We start from the raw sequence: 14,450 nt of genomic DNA on the forward strand, positions 1-14,450 counted from the left end.
CACTCCCTCGACGGCAGACGTGAAGGTCTTAGAAGAGACAAGATCTACAGATTCACTCAAAGAAATTTAAAAACCTGTCACTGTGCGTTCAAAAATTGGGAAAAAACGCAACAAATCAAAGCGGTATGTTAGGTTTTCAGTGAAGGGGAGAACTTTAAAAGCAGAACACAGGAGCCGACACTGTTCGGAAAGGATTTTTTTGCACTAATTTGAGGAATTTTGCCTCTTTTCATCGAAGTGTGGAAGCTACACTCTTAGAAATGAAAGTGCTAAGGAGAACCATATAAGGTTTTTCAGCTTGTCCTCATAGGAGAACCCTTTTGGAGGGTTCCACCAAGAACCCTTTTAAAACCCTTTATTCAGGAAATGGGTTTTTATTGGTTTTCTGGATCAAAATGGTTCTTCCCTCATCCTCTCGAGGCTACTTGGGTACTAAGTGGGCATGAGCTTTAAAAAGGCAAATAATGCAGGTCCCATTATGGTTTCAGTAACATTGGAAGCCCATGTGGGCAAACACAAAAAAGGCCACCATGGGAGACCAGAGATAACCCATCGTAAACATTTATTGTAGTTTGCGTGGACATCGTTTGAAAAGTGTTTTCTGGAAAACTTGTGAATATAAATATAAATAGTTGTGCCATTGGCTGTTTTCATGGTCTAAATAGGGTTGCATGAAACAGAGTCCGCCACAAATATGCGTATTATTACGAGAGCCTCGGTGGATGTCTGTATTTACAGTATAGTCTGTTTACAACTAAAAATAAAGCCATTTATGCAGCATGTACTGTAGGCTCATGATTAATCGCTGATTACAGGTCAGGTCATGGGACATATGTTAACATTTTTGGGGCCAATCTGGATTTGTCTTGCGGGGGTAATCGTTTGTGTTCAGTATATAGAGGGAGATGTGCAGGTGCAGATGGGTTTTTTTTGCAAAAAAATAAACCCATGCAGGAGTCTGGCTCAAGGCAGGCATGCAGGCACATATGGCATGCACAATCACTGTTCGACCATCTTGAAGATTTAATATAAAACTTGCAACCAGGAATGGATGACTTAGCGGAGGGGAATCATTTCAGAGTCCAGAACTCCGAACAGATGAGGATTTTCAGACTGGTTGTTTTCAGAGTCTAGGTCTTGTTCAGATAAAGGTCTGAGAGACACAAACACAACAGCCACCATCACTCACCCACGCATCATTGATGTCGTGTTTATGTGCGTGTGCAGCCTTTTCCATATAAGGATATTTTTCCTTGTCGGCTCCCGGGAAGAGTGTGACGATTTGACTAAATATAAGATGCAATTTGCTGCATGTTTAGTTGATTTTTTTTTAATCATTATTTTCTCTTCAGATGATATAATCACCCATAATCGTTCTAGAATGACTGAATCTTTCAGAATAGAGCGTCTCAAATCGTCTGCTAAGAAATGATGATAATATCACAATGCTGTTGTTTTTTCAATATCATTCAGCCCTATTTTCCCAATATAAATCACTATACACTTTTAACTGAGTCATAGTGAATGAGCCTATAATCAGGGTTCAAAATCTTCTCCTTGCATATGAAACGACTTCTTTATTAGATAAAAGCTGCTAAATTTAGGTACTTGGGTTCTTTGGTATGCTAAAGAGTTCACCCACCAGCTGGTCTGCTCAACACAGGCACGTGTATAAGAATCACATGTGCTGCTTCACATTAGGTATTAAATGCATTCTATCTTTTGCCGTTGAGCCGTGGCTTTGTTTCCGCACAGAAGTGAAGAGCTAAATGCTCCTCCGTGTCCCCTCTGTGACAGGAGCGCGAGTCTGCTGCAGGCCCTGGAGGAGAGCTACGAGCTGGACCTGATCTACATCACAGAGAGGATCATCTCCGTCTCGTTCCCCAGCAGCGTGGACGAGCAGAGCTATGCCGCCAACCTGCAGGAGGTCGCCTCCATGCTGCGCTCGAAACACGGCCACAACTACCTGGTACGGTTTCCTGCTCCATCCTGGCAGAAATATAGAAAACAACTTCTGAAAACTAAGTGAAGCAGACAGTATAAGATCAGACGGGAACATCAGTTAATTGGAGTTGCACACATCAGATGATCCTCAGCTGCTTCTCCTCAGTTCCGACCATATGCACATGCACGAGGACAGATTCAAACCATACAGTATGAATCTGTCATATTAGTGCTCTGTGCACAGTCTATTCTATTTCTTACATCTCTTTTTTTCCTTTTACTTTAGCTCTTCAACCTCAGCGAGAAGCGCTACGACATCAGCCAACTTAATCCAAAGGTAAAGCGTTGTTCTTCTCTTTCCCCCCCTTGTGTTCAATGAGCATCAGTCAGTGTGAACTCTCTCTCTCTCTCTCTCTCTCTCTCCGTCCCTCCTCTGTCCTCAGGTGTTGGACTTCGGCTGGCCTGACCACCACGCGCCAGCCCTGGACAAAATCTGCAGCATCTGCAAGGCTATGGACACTTGGCTGACCGCGGACAGCCACAACGTGGTGGTCATACACAACAAGGTGAAGTCTGCAGACAGTAGAGGGTGCTCTCTCATGCTCTTCACTTCTCTCCCTCAGGCTGCAGCTGTTTCCTTGTTGTTTGTGTCGATGTAATGACATCCTCGCTGAGCACAGCACTGACATTGAGGGTGGAGTGTTTGTCTGTGAGAGTGTGTGTGTGTGAGTGTGTGTCTCTTTGTGTGTTTGTGAATCCGCTTTTGCTGGATGAGGGTTAGGAAAACACAAATTATGGAGGTAAAACATGCCACTCATCATTGCTACTTGTGTTTATTTAGCCTTCTACCTTAACACAGCCATAAAAAGTCAAGTGATCAGTATTTTCCTGTTGTTACCCAAACTTACTTGCATCACATTATACCCTTGTGGCAAGCCACACTCATCTGGCCCCTATGTATGTTGACACAAACCATAAAAAGAGGTATATTCAAGCAACACTACTAAGCCCAGGGTCCCAAATGTACTACCTAATCATTTTCACGTTAACCCCACCGTGCTCCTGATTGTGTTCTGCAACGTAGGAATTAACCACGGGGTCCTGAGCACTCCTTGCCTCATTCCAAGATGTTCCCACAGGGAGTTTACAAACAAGTCGGCTGCCATAACGACTGGTGTTATTTTTCTCATAGTTGAGCAACACTGGTGATGAGAGCGAGGCTATGAAGTTGTGGTGGTCACTAAGGAAGCGGGCCCCGTGTTGGGTTTCCACATATCAACAAATCATTTCCACTGGGCTCCACGCTGTTCCTAAGTGGCCGCAGTATTTATAACGCGGAACGCACTCATTTGCCACAGTGGCCCTTGCCTTATAGATGCATGAATGGGTGAAAAGAATGGAATTTAAGATTAGGTTGTTGCTATAGTAACACATACTTTTTTATGACTGGAAGTGATATTAAAAGTGTTTTTGAAAGACGTCCTCCACCGATGTTGCACATAAAACTTAGTGGATGTGAGGTTTGCTCCGCAGCCCATGAAAACACAAACCCGATGATGTCATCGGGTTATCTCAAGTTGCACTCAGAGACACTGGGATGGAAAACAAAAACATACATTTTGTGATACAAAGCACTACGACGACAACCATATGACATCGATTGTTCCAGTTTGAATCTGTGCCGTGTGCGTCCAGCTTTTACATCACCAGACACGTCAACATGTAACGCGACAGTTCACACATGGTGTTGTAGTGTTTACTGTTGTGTCGCTAAGGTCAGACTGTTTTGTTATGAGCGCAGGTTCTATTTTTGCATTTTGGATTTTAGTGGTAAGACAACCCTCGAGTTTCACAGCGCTAGTCCAGTAATATCCTTAATTAAAAGCTATTAAGTATTAAATAGACATGGGGAATTAAAGATAGATAGATAGATAGATAGATAGATAGATAGATAGATAGATAGATAGATAGATAGATAGATAGATAGATAGATAGATAGATAGATAGATAGATAGATAGATAGATAGATAGATAGATAGATAGATAGATAGATAGATAGATAGATCAAAGGAATTAAGTGACGTTCTGGCCACGGTGAACCGTGTTTATGAAAGCACTGAAACTTAATTTGCAACACAAAGGGAACTGTTTATCGAATCAATTCAGATAATGTCAAATCAAATCAAATTGTTTTACCGGTACAGCGCCAAATCACAATTATCTCGAGGCACTTACGATGTTATAGGAAGACGAGAACCCAAACAGGTCACGCAATGAGTAAACACCAGGTTTCAGTGGAGAGCAAGAGAAGAAAACTTTGTAAGTCTTTAAGTCTTGGACATTTTAGTTCCCGTAGTTGACTCTCTCTTGTCTTTTCAGGGCAACCGAGGCAGAACTGGAGTGGTGGTCGCAGCCTACATGCATTACAGCAACATATCAGCCAGGTATGTCTATGGTGGATATCAATCCAAACATCTGCTGCAACACAGAGCGCTCAGTTGTTCGCGAATAAAGAAAGAAAGCCAAATGGAACGAGAGCATGAGGGACACAAGGATGACTTTGTTGTTGTTTTTTTGGAAACAGTAAAACATAAAGGAGATGGGGACAAACTAGATAAAGTGGTGGTGTTCATCATAAGACCAAAAGATAAAAAAATAATAATAATCAGATGTGCTGAACAGAAAAAAGAAGCGGTGGAACATGAGACTGGGTCAACAACAATTTTATTTTGGAGAAATCCAAAGTCAACAGTTTGATATCATAATTGTGAGCAGAAAGCAATGAGTTAGCACTAATGTCACTGCATCATAAGACTACGACTGTTCTGTATATTTATTATGTTAGTTGTTTTTAGACACACCAAAATAGGACATCGGAAAAAAACAAACAAAGAGAAGCGCATGACTCCCTGTTGTTTTTACAGTAGAGGAACAATGTTTAAAGCAGTCTAAGGCTTTGGTGGAACCCAGATCATAAAACAAATATGATAATCACCATATAGAAATAGATTTTATGTCAAATACTGAATCATGGATTATGATTTTCTTATTGTGTGGATGCAGGTTGGACAGAAATAGCAGCCTCATATGAACTCTTTAGTCTGCATTAGCTGTTGGACACACACCATCACTTTATATTCAATATTTTTATTAATATGTAATGAGATCTAGTGTATTTCTACTTAGGTCATCCTTCCTGATTTCTCATTGTATATTGTTCCAGGTGCATGACTGACCCACTTTTGTGTTGGTACATGTGTGTAGTGTCATTTCTGCAGTCTTTTCAGATGCTTAATATGGAATGACCTAGCCGTACTGTGTTTGCAGCCATACTTTTGAAATGCTGTGCATGCATATTATTATATACTAGAAGTTTTTGTTCTCACGAAACCTCTCTGTGTTGGAATGCAAGTGCGGACCAGGCTCTGGACAGGTTCGCCATGAAGCGCTTTTATGAAGACAAAGTGCTTCCTGTGGGCCAGCCGTCACAGAAAAGGTCAGTCTTTACCCCACGTCGTGTTCTATAGTATGACGTGACTCCAAAGTGAACTCAAATTAACTAAAAATAAAGCTGCATGAATACCTTTTCAGCCACTGGAGGACAGCAAAACAAGCTGTAACCATGACACTGCCATATAATCACCTTCACAAGGCCTATTTAAACAACCAGTGCATGTTTAAATAAGCAGACGTCATTAATTGTATTTATTTGGACTTTTCTTTGTTGCCATCCAATAAAAACAGCAGGAAGGCTCCTGATATTGGTGAAAAGCAGAGTACAGTGCTAGATAACCAGAGGCGAGCTAGTACCGACTTAGCTACTTTAGCTAACGTAGCATCCATAGTCCTAATTAGCTCCACCTGGCTTCTCCTCGTAATATAACGAGGTATGTTATAGTGCAGCAATATGGAAAACCCCACCTTGAAAGTGGATGGGATTGGTTTCTCAGGTATGTGAGGTATGAAACTTTGGCTTTTTACTGTACTTCTGAAGTGGAAATTCTCAGCCATGGTGTAAACTGCTTATATGTCGTGTATCGTATAAAAATGTGGACGTTAAAAGCTTTATATTTTATTGGAAGGAGGTCTCTCATAGTTTTGACGCCATAAAAACCAAAACAATAACTCTAAAAGAGACTCAAAGATTCCAAAGAGCCAGTTGGGAGAAGATTTAGGTGACTGTTTTCTGTGTACATCTTTAAAAGATCCAGTATAGACCGTTTAGGAGGGTGTATTTGCTGAAAAATATACTACAACTAACCATTTTGAAGGGTTCCACCAAGAACCCTTTTAAAACCCTTTATTCAGGAAAGGGGTTTTAAAGAGTTCTCTGGATCAAAATGGTTCTTACTGGAACCAAGAACCGTTTCTTCGGGAAAGGGTTTTTCAGAAGCAAATGGTTCCAGGTAGAACCTCAGCCCTTGTAGAAGGACCCTTTTGGAACCCTTATTTCTAAGAGTATACTCATAAGTATGTTCATAAAAGTTTATATTTTGTGGCTGTATGTTCACGTCTTCTCTGCCTCATTCAGATATGTCGAGTACTTCAGCGGCTTGCTCTCTGGACACATCAAGATCAACAACAAACCCTTGTTCCTCCACCATGTCATCATGCACGGCATCCCCAACTTTGAGTCTAAAGGAGGTGAGCGTCATATTCATCCACACATAAACATTTCCGAGCACCTTGTTTTTTTTGTTGTTTTTTTTGACCGGTTTGTGTTTCTCTTTTCCAGGTTGTCGTCCTTTTCTGAAAATCTACCAGGCCATGCAGCCCGTCTACACATCTGGGATCTAGTAAGTCTTAAAACATTCTCGCGCTCAAAACGCTTTTACAAGATTCCAGGGATCGCAAGCTCCTAATGGCGCAATAATAAAACCCCTGATTTTCCTTTATAGCTTTCCCCCTAACCCCCCTGCCCCCTAACATACACACACATCATCCCTCTCGCCAGTTTATACTCACATTATTTTATTAATCTAGCCTCCCCAGCTGCAGGCTCTTGTTTCCCTACTTTAGATCCCGCAATCACTCCCAGTGTTATTTGTGACCGGAGAGCCAATGAAATAGGCAGACAGGCATCTGTGTGGACGCCTGCAGGCTTTTCCTGCCAGAGGACCCTGCTGGTTCCCAGGGCCAGACAGGAAACAATGGATTCTAAGGCTTTCTGTTGTTGTTTTGGGAAGAAGGGAGGTTTAGAGGGAGAGTTTAGAGAAGGGGAGAGCTGCAGGAATACAGGCTTCATTTACAGAGCCTTTTGAAAGTAGCACAGTGTGAATGCCACACAGATGCTTTCTCATTTTTAGACACATCTGTCACACTAATCGAGATATTTGGAGCATCTACACATCAGTTTGAAAATGCATTTTGCTTTCATCGCATTGCATATTTAGTCTGGATGAGCAGAAATTCCCACATTCACTTTCTGATTGGTTCTTATTCGTCGTGACTCCATGAACAACTGTGAAAAGGAAGATGCTTTCTTTTAGTGCTTTAAGAGAAATCCCTGCACTTACTTTTCCATTATTCTGAGGACGAGAACATCAAGAACAGATCAAATAAATAAATAATTACAGCTGGTAGGAAGGTGAAATGCTCCTCTGGACACACATTATTTTCATTTTAAAATGTTCGTATTGATGTAGCCACAGACATGGGTTATGTTATCTAGCTGTGTTCAGTTTCCTGTGTTTTTGTTTTTTACATAATTACCCACTGTAAATAGAACTACTACTGTAAACAGTCCTGCCTGCTGCGTTCAAACTGTTCCTACTCTGTTACTATAGTGTCTATACAATAAACACTTTTACAACGTACACAATAACAAAGTGTGAAACAGTCGGGAGTGCTCATACGCTTCCAGACTGTCAAACCCCCGCACATCACATTCCACCCAGCTTTCTCTCACATGCTCCCCATTAGCACTTTTACACGCTTTGATCCAACTCTTCCACTCAGACAATCGTGTAGACACTAATACATGCGCTGTAGATCATGTGCATGGGGTTACATCCAGACAGGTAACATCAAATGGGGTATTAGAGTATCTAAGCAGAGTGGTCTGCCATCTAAAGGGCGGAGCTAGACACTACAGTCCATTGACCGGTCAGGGGAAATGAGAAAATGCACCATTTATTTAAATTTAACATTATTTAGCATTATGACAAAAAGAAGATTCTTTATCTGCTCTGGGTTTGTGTGTTCACTTCTGGTACTGTAATGAGTACAACTCTCACCCAGATTTTGGCCTATTTTCCCTCATTCAAGGAACATTACAGTCTAGATTTACAGGCTCCTTTTAAGTATTCTCGTCAAACAATATTTTCTTACCCCTTTGGCAGATTTTTCTTCTCAAAAGCAGAACTTTTTGAGGACATTTTGGCTGCTTCGGCTGTCACACATTCTTCTTTGTTTGAATTTACAGTCTACAGGCTACAGTACATTATGTCGCGATGGCATAATGTCACACTATTTAAATTTAAACTGATGCCGCTATTAACACCCGGCCCACACACCCCAGGCTGGAAACGGAAACTGTAGCGCTGTAGTGCTTGGTGGAAAACACGGCTTCAATGTCTCCAACCGCCATTATTTATCCTGCTCCAGTATGGTCACCACTCTGTCCACTGTTAAACCGCAGATGAAATGAACTGCACCTTTGCCCCCGAGCAAACCAGGGTTGCTATTTCACATTAAGCTCTGAACTCACAGACCTCAACATACTGTAATATCTGCTTTTTAATCCCCCGACGTAATGCAGTTATCGTGGTTCCGCCTCACGTCGCAACACAGAACAACATACATTGATTCACATAATCTCATGATATGCTGCTCTGTCGAATTACGGCCACGCGATGTTTTGCTCCAATCATAATATTAAATTATATGACATTATACCTAACGTTGTTGTGTCTTTTCTCTTTCGCAGTAACGTCCAGGGCGACAGCCAGACGAGCATCTGCATCACCATTGAACCTGGTCTCCTCCTGAAAGGAGACATCCTGGTAGGAGCAACAACACACGGAACACATTTTTACTTCTCATGTGTGAAGCATGTAACAGAGGGGGAAAAGTTTATTGTCTACCGCTAACAAAAATGGAATGCTAAATAATGATTAGCCCTGAATGCCAATAAGAGTGTTTGCACAAATGTGCACAGAATGGACTATTTTTATTGTATTTGCTTTTACTCAGGGAATCCTGTTGGTTTTTCCAGTCTATATATTGCATGCATGTGCGTCGGGCACCTCATACTGTCCATTCATAGAAAAATAGGGCCATAAAAACGTGGGGAAAGACAGTTGGCCAGCGTCCTATACCTCAGTTTATAGACCCTCATTAGCACACAATATGTTTCCTGGAAACTATGATGTCAAATTGGGCTGTGGACTTCCTTTCCAACAGCTTTTGGTGCACGCTTTTAATATGACGTGACATCAAATAAAAGCAAGTTGAACGTCAGGGTCAGATGTCTGTATTTAGTAATAATGCGAGTTGAACTTTAGCACCACTGGTTTAATGCATTTCAGGCCAAACGACTGCACGGATCTGCAGAGTTTTTAACTGTCGTTCAGGCTTTTAATGTTCCATTATCTATGAGATGTCCTGTGGACGCAGTGTGGAGCCATGGACGATCTCTAAGAGAGCACTTATACTGTTTGGGTTTTTGGCCCCACATAACTCATATCTCATCCTTTATTTAAAACGGACTAATGGATTCGGGTGAATGCATCATCTGACTGAGCTGCTGCCTGCTGATGCTTGTTATTGTTCAGATAACACAGGGAAAAATGTGAACTGGAGAGTTTGCTCCAGCATTTCAAAACTGCAGTATTATTATGTTTGTGACGGTTAATTGAGTTGTGGACTATGTGACTACCAAGAAGTTAAATTCTCAGATTGTGTCTGTTTTCCTCTTTCTCTGAACAGTTTTGCCATTTTAGTCAAGTCTGGTTTCGAGTTCAAGTTTTTGAATTACTGCATTTGCATTAAAAAAGATGTATGCCTGTACTGTCATATGAAGCTACAGCAGCCAGTTTAAAGGGACAGTTCAGGGTGATTATATGAGGTATTGCCACATGTGCGGCCCTGTTTTCGTGGACCAGTTTGGGGGTCGGACACTTGCTAACATTACTGCTTTGCATTCTGGGAAAGGAAGGAAAAACATCTCTCATAAACCTACACCTGCTTAAGTCTACGATAACTCACGAATGTATATATTTGCCACGTCATCTCATTAACAGACAGCTTTTTACATCTGGAAACCGCTCATACGTACACACCATTATTATTATTATACCACTAATTTACAATGCAGCACACAGGAGTCGCAGGATCAAATAATCATGTGACTTTTTTAAATCCTCTGCTCAGATTCACCTCAGTGACACAACCTTATACATTGTGTCCTTGCAAGCTTAAAAATGCTGATGGACTTTAGTTTGGTGGTGGTTTATTATATGCATGTGCAACATCATTTTATTTTTGCACTTATTCATTTATGCACTAGTTTAGCTTAGCTCATGATGAACTGTATGCCCCCTGCCTACAGTGATATATCTTACATAAAGTAGTCTAAATTCTTGAATACATTGCTGAAGGGAAGTCAGCGAGCCAAGTTCTTTTCCTTTAACATTGTAGATAATCAACTCTTTTTTAAAATGTGCTCTAAAGGCAGCGCATAAGCCTGAAATGAATGTTTTCCTTCTTCTGTTTTTTTTTCTTTCAAAGTTGGCTCTCCAGCATTGTTTTCCTCATGAAACAGACCCCTCAGTGGGAGGTTTACCGTATCCCAGAATGCTGTACTGTTAAGCCGTAGGATATTTTACTTTGCACTTTTGTCTTATATATGATGTTTTGGTCTCATTTGGCTCCACAAGGAGAAAATAGGTATGTGGAAAGCAGCCAGTCCCACTTGGTGGTTTCATTCTTACCTGCTCTGAGGAACAGATATAAATAAGTGAGGTAGTTAATTATGTCACTGTCATTGTAACAGTTGGATATTATTCCAGTTTGCCAGTTTCATTTATGCTTTACGGTCGTGGTTTTGTGAGGTGCACGTTGTTTGGGTTATGGCATATATTCCTCCAGTACCTGTAAACGTGACGTCCTTGTAAAAAGCCCAACAGGTCCGGGCTTTACACCAGGAAACAGCAGGAGGCAGACAGAGAGAGAGAGAGAGAGAGAGAGAGAGGGGGAAGATTTTCCCATGTGTGGTTTCAGCATTGCTTTTAAATCCAATGTGCTGGGAAAAGCAGTTTGGATAATAGTGTGCGTGAAGAGGCCATACGTCGCAAGGGATATATATATATATATATATATAAAATGCCTTAAATGCTTTTTGTAGCTCAGAGCCAGGGTGGTGAAAGAGCGAGCAGTGAATCAAGTTGTCATATCTTTGGCTTCGTCTTCCACAAAGATCATTTCCTATCGTGCGTACTTTTTACTGTACTGTCTGTGTGTCGGCTGTGAGGTCATTTTGACCTCCGCCTTAGAGGGAATATGAATCCGGAAAATGTTTTCCCCCCTCAGAACTGACATGTTGTGTAAATATAAGCTTCATCCCTATCTAACGTGATACTCTCTGTACCTGTGGAGATCAGAAGCTATTTTGAGCAGTTTTGACAAAAATGACGTTCTTTCGGCTTGAAATTAGATGAGTTTCACTAGAGTGAGTCTATGGACATAATATTGTGACAGTAGATGACATTTCTCTAAAAAAATAACACTATATACAAGGTATAGAATAAGAGCAATATGCAAGATTGGACTTACCTGTTGCCTTCTGTTCAATTTCCCCCTTTAGCTCAAATGCTACCACAAGCGTTTCCGCAGCCCGTGCAGAGATGTGATATTCCGAGTGCAGTTTCACACGTGTGCCATTCATGACCTGGGCATCGTGTTTGGGAAAGATGAGCTTGATGAGACGTTCAAAGGTAATAAGATGAATGAAAAAAAAAATGTGCAAACCTCTGCACAAAAGCTGCACCTCTGCTAACTGTAATACTGTGTTCAAGGGATGTGCTGCCTTAAAACCTGACTGCTCTTGTTTTATTTTGCGTTTCCTACAGATGACAGGTTTCCAGAATATGGAAAAGTGGAGTTTATTTTCTCCTTCGGGCCAGAGAAAATACATGGTAAGGATCAATGTGTCTGCTTGAAAGCATTATATTTACCCTCTAGCATTTAATCAAAGGGCACTGTTGTCTTTAATGAACAGTATGCAGTAGAAAGACAAAAGCATCTCAGCCAGAAAGTTGACCCTGATGCTCTGCTCACCTCATATTTCTTATTCTCCTCCTTGTTGTTATTGTTTTGCGATTGAAAGACATTCACATTTTCTGCTCTGCCCCTTTTCCGTACTACTGGCCAAGGTATGGATCTCCTGGAAAACGGGCCGAGCGTCTCGGTCGACTACAACACGCAGGATCCTCTGATCCGCTGGGACTCGTACGAAAACTTCAGCCCCGGCTGCGAGGACGCCACAGACGGTAAGCACGAGGACACTGACATCCCAATAGTGAATAATGTCGAGGAGTTGTTGGATGTCAAACCTTTAGCCATAACAGACGAAAATATACGTACAGTAACTGCACAAGAACACGCTGAGAAAAACCCACAGCCCTCCTTCCTGTGTGTTGTAAAGTTAACAAGCTGTTAATTACAGGACTATGGCTCTTTACATGAACAGCCCTTATAGCCACATATCGTGTTTGCAATCATCTGTACGTCTAATTAGTTTTAAGGAAGTTCTGCACCAGGTTTCATGTAGATGTAAGACACCTAGTAAAAGACGTGCATGTGATTGTGGAAATGCATTTTAACGTGGTTGAGAGGAAGCTGGGATGCTATTCTGTCAGAAACTGACCCCTTTCAACAAGGCAGTGTCTGTGCCTCTGCGTGTCACACAGAACAGATTCAGCCTCTGTCTAAGTAATGGAGTTAATAGTCTTTTATCACTTTAAAGCTCCCACACATCAGGGTCAAACTGAGGTCACATTTAAGTTCAAACCGCTGTTGGGACAAAATGCAATTTCGCAACTGTGAATAGTGAAATTCCTGAGTTGACAGCCTATAAGATAACATATAACAAAATCAGCCCCAAGTCTGTATTTAAAGATCATATGCTTTTCGAGATGTAAATGGCAAATTGTATTTTGAAAGGGAGGAGAAGACATTGGCAATGCTGACTTCATTTGTGGTGGAACTGCGACCACGGAGAAGCCAAAGGCCCCCGCGAGACCTGACTCTATTGCTTTCCAGAGCACAGTGTGAGACATTCCTGGGTTTCACCACAGGCACGGATATAACCTTGCTTTTGAGGGAGCGGTGGTCACTCTGTGGTCAAAGTGCTACTTTCTCTGCCACCCAAAAAAAAAAGTGAAGAATTCCTTACGCCCTTTAGCGATAGCTGTTGTTTTGGTTTCGGAAGTGCTGGCATTTGTCATTTGACTTTGGTACTCGTCGTGGCAGAATCATTTTTTTTCTCTATCACAAAACCAATGAAAGGAAATATACTACGTCTTGATCCAACACTGACTGTGCCAGGGTTTAAGATCCTGCAGCTGCATTTAAGCTTCGACTTATTGCATCAAACTCAGCTGTCGGAGTCGACAGGACAGTGACATAGGAAGGAAGTGTTCAGGCTGCCAGATTCATTGATTTGTGTGCTGCTGTTTTGAAGCCTCGAGTCCAGTATTTTTTGCCAACATCATATTGTTGTTACTGAAACCAGAAGTGACCATATTTGGAAGAGGTTAGAGCTCGTCCACTGCACATCCATCTTCACCTGCAACCCTGCACCTGTTGGACGGTTACTGGTTTCAATCATAGTGTCCACACGCTGATACATGTAATGATTTATTGTCTGTTTCACGCTAAGTGGATCCACCCATCCTGAATTTTTACTGGTGATTTCTAATGCACTGACATTTAATCTTGGACCAAAAAGATAATCTATTTATGCCAGTTTGTGGGTACTTAAATCAGAGGGTAATAAAGGTATAAATGGAAGATTTAAGACAGAAAATGGGAGTATTTCAGTAAAATTGTAGGTGTGTCTGGCAAAATCTATACAAGACATAAGGTGAGAAATGGGGCCTACAGTTAAGAGATCTTTTCATAATGTCAAAAGTGACTAGCGTCTGCAATCTAAAGGGTCCATCACAAAAGCACACCCCGTGTGCTGCTTTTACTGCTATCCCAAGTTGTCTAAAGGTCAGAGGTGACCTGGCTGCTGTCTATCGGTGCCCATAAACCACCAACCACACAGTCTGGGGGGCTTGAAATAGGCCTTTTTAAAATAGCGTAGGTGTAAGTCTCCTCTCATTCTGTTTCACTGGAGGTGAGCCTGTGGGTGTTGCTGAGGGATTACATGTCATGACCTCTGTTGTCTGGTGATGATACGGTGGTCAAATCTGAATTGACTTAAATGACCTCATACACACCCACCCGTTCAAGTATATACACGCTATTTCGACTTAAGATATGAGCAGAAACATGCAAAT

General features: G+C 41.6%; 1 protein-coding gene across 6 annotated transcripts in view; it reads left to right on the forward strand.

Annotated features, from left to right (window-relative positions):
* tns1b (tensin 1b) overlaps positions 1–14,450 on the forward strand; it is a gene marked incomplete at its 5' end in the record, with an annotated part of 155,076 nt that overhangs the window by 109,519 nt on the left and 31,107 nt on the right. For 3 of the 6 annotated variants that reach the window (XM_083902980.1, XM_083902984.1, XM_083902981.1), the window contains 11 exons: positions 1,798–1,969; positions 2,231–2,281; positions 2,388–2,510; positions 4,324–4,388; positions 5,357–5,440; positions 6,476–6,588; positions 6,680–6,740; positions 8,873–8,948; positions 11,750–11,879; positions 12,015–12,080; positions 12,318–12,434. In XM_083902980.1, the coding sequence (XP_083759106.1) occupies positions 1,798–1,969; positions 2,231–2,281; positions 2,388–2,510; positions 4,324–4,388; positions 5,357–5,440; positions 6,476–6,588; positions 6,680–6,740; positions 8,873–8,948; positions 11,750–11,879; positions 12,015–12,080; positions 12,318–12,434 (1,058 nt within the window). Of the gene's footprint in view, positions 1–1,797; positions 1,970–2,230; positions 2,282–2,387; positions 2,511–4,323; positions 4,389–5,356; positions 5,441–6,475; positions 6,589–6,679; positions 6,741–8,872; positions 8,949–11,749; positions 11,880–12,014; positions 12,081–12,309; positions 12,435–14,450 lie in introns of all 6 variants that reach the window. The other 3 variants (XM_083902979.1, XM_083902983.1, XM_083902982.1) reach the window with 1 other exon arrangement.

The sequence above is a fragment of the Microchirus variegatus genome, assembly GCF_963457635.1.
Source record: "Microchirus variegatus genome assembly, chromosome: 16".
Taxonomy (NCBI): Eukaryota; Metazoa; Chordata; class Actinopteri; order Pleuronectiformes; family Soleidae; genus Microchirus; species Microchirus variegatus.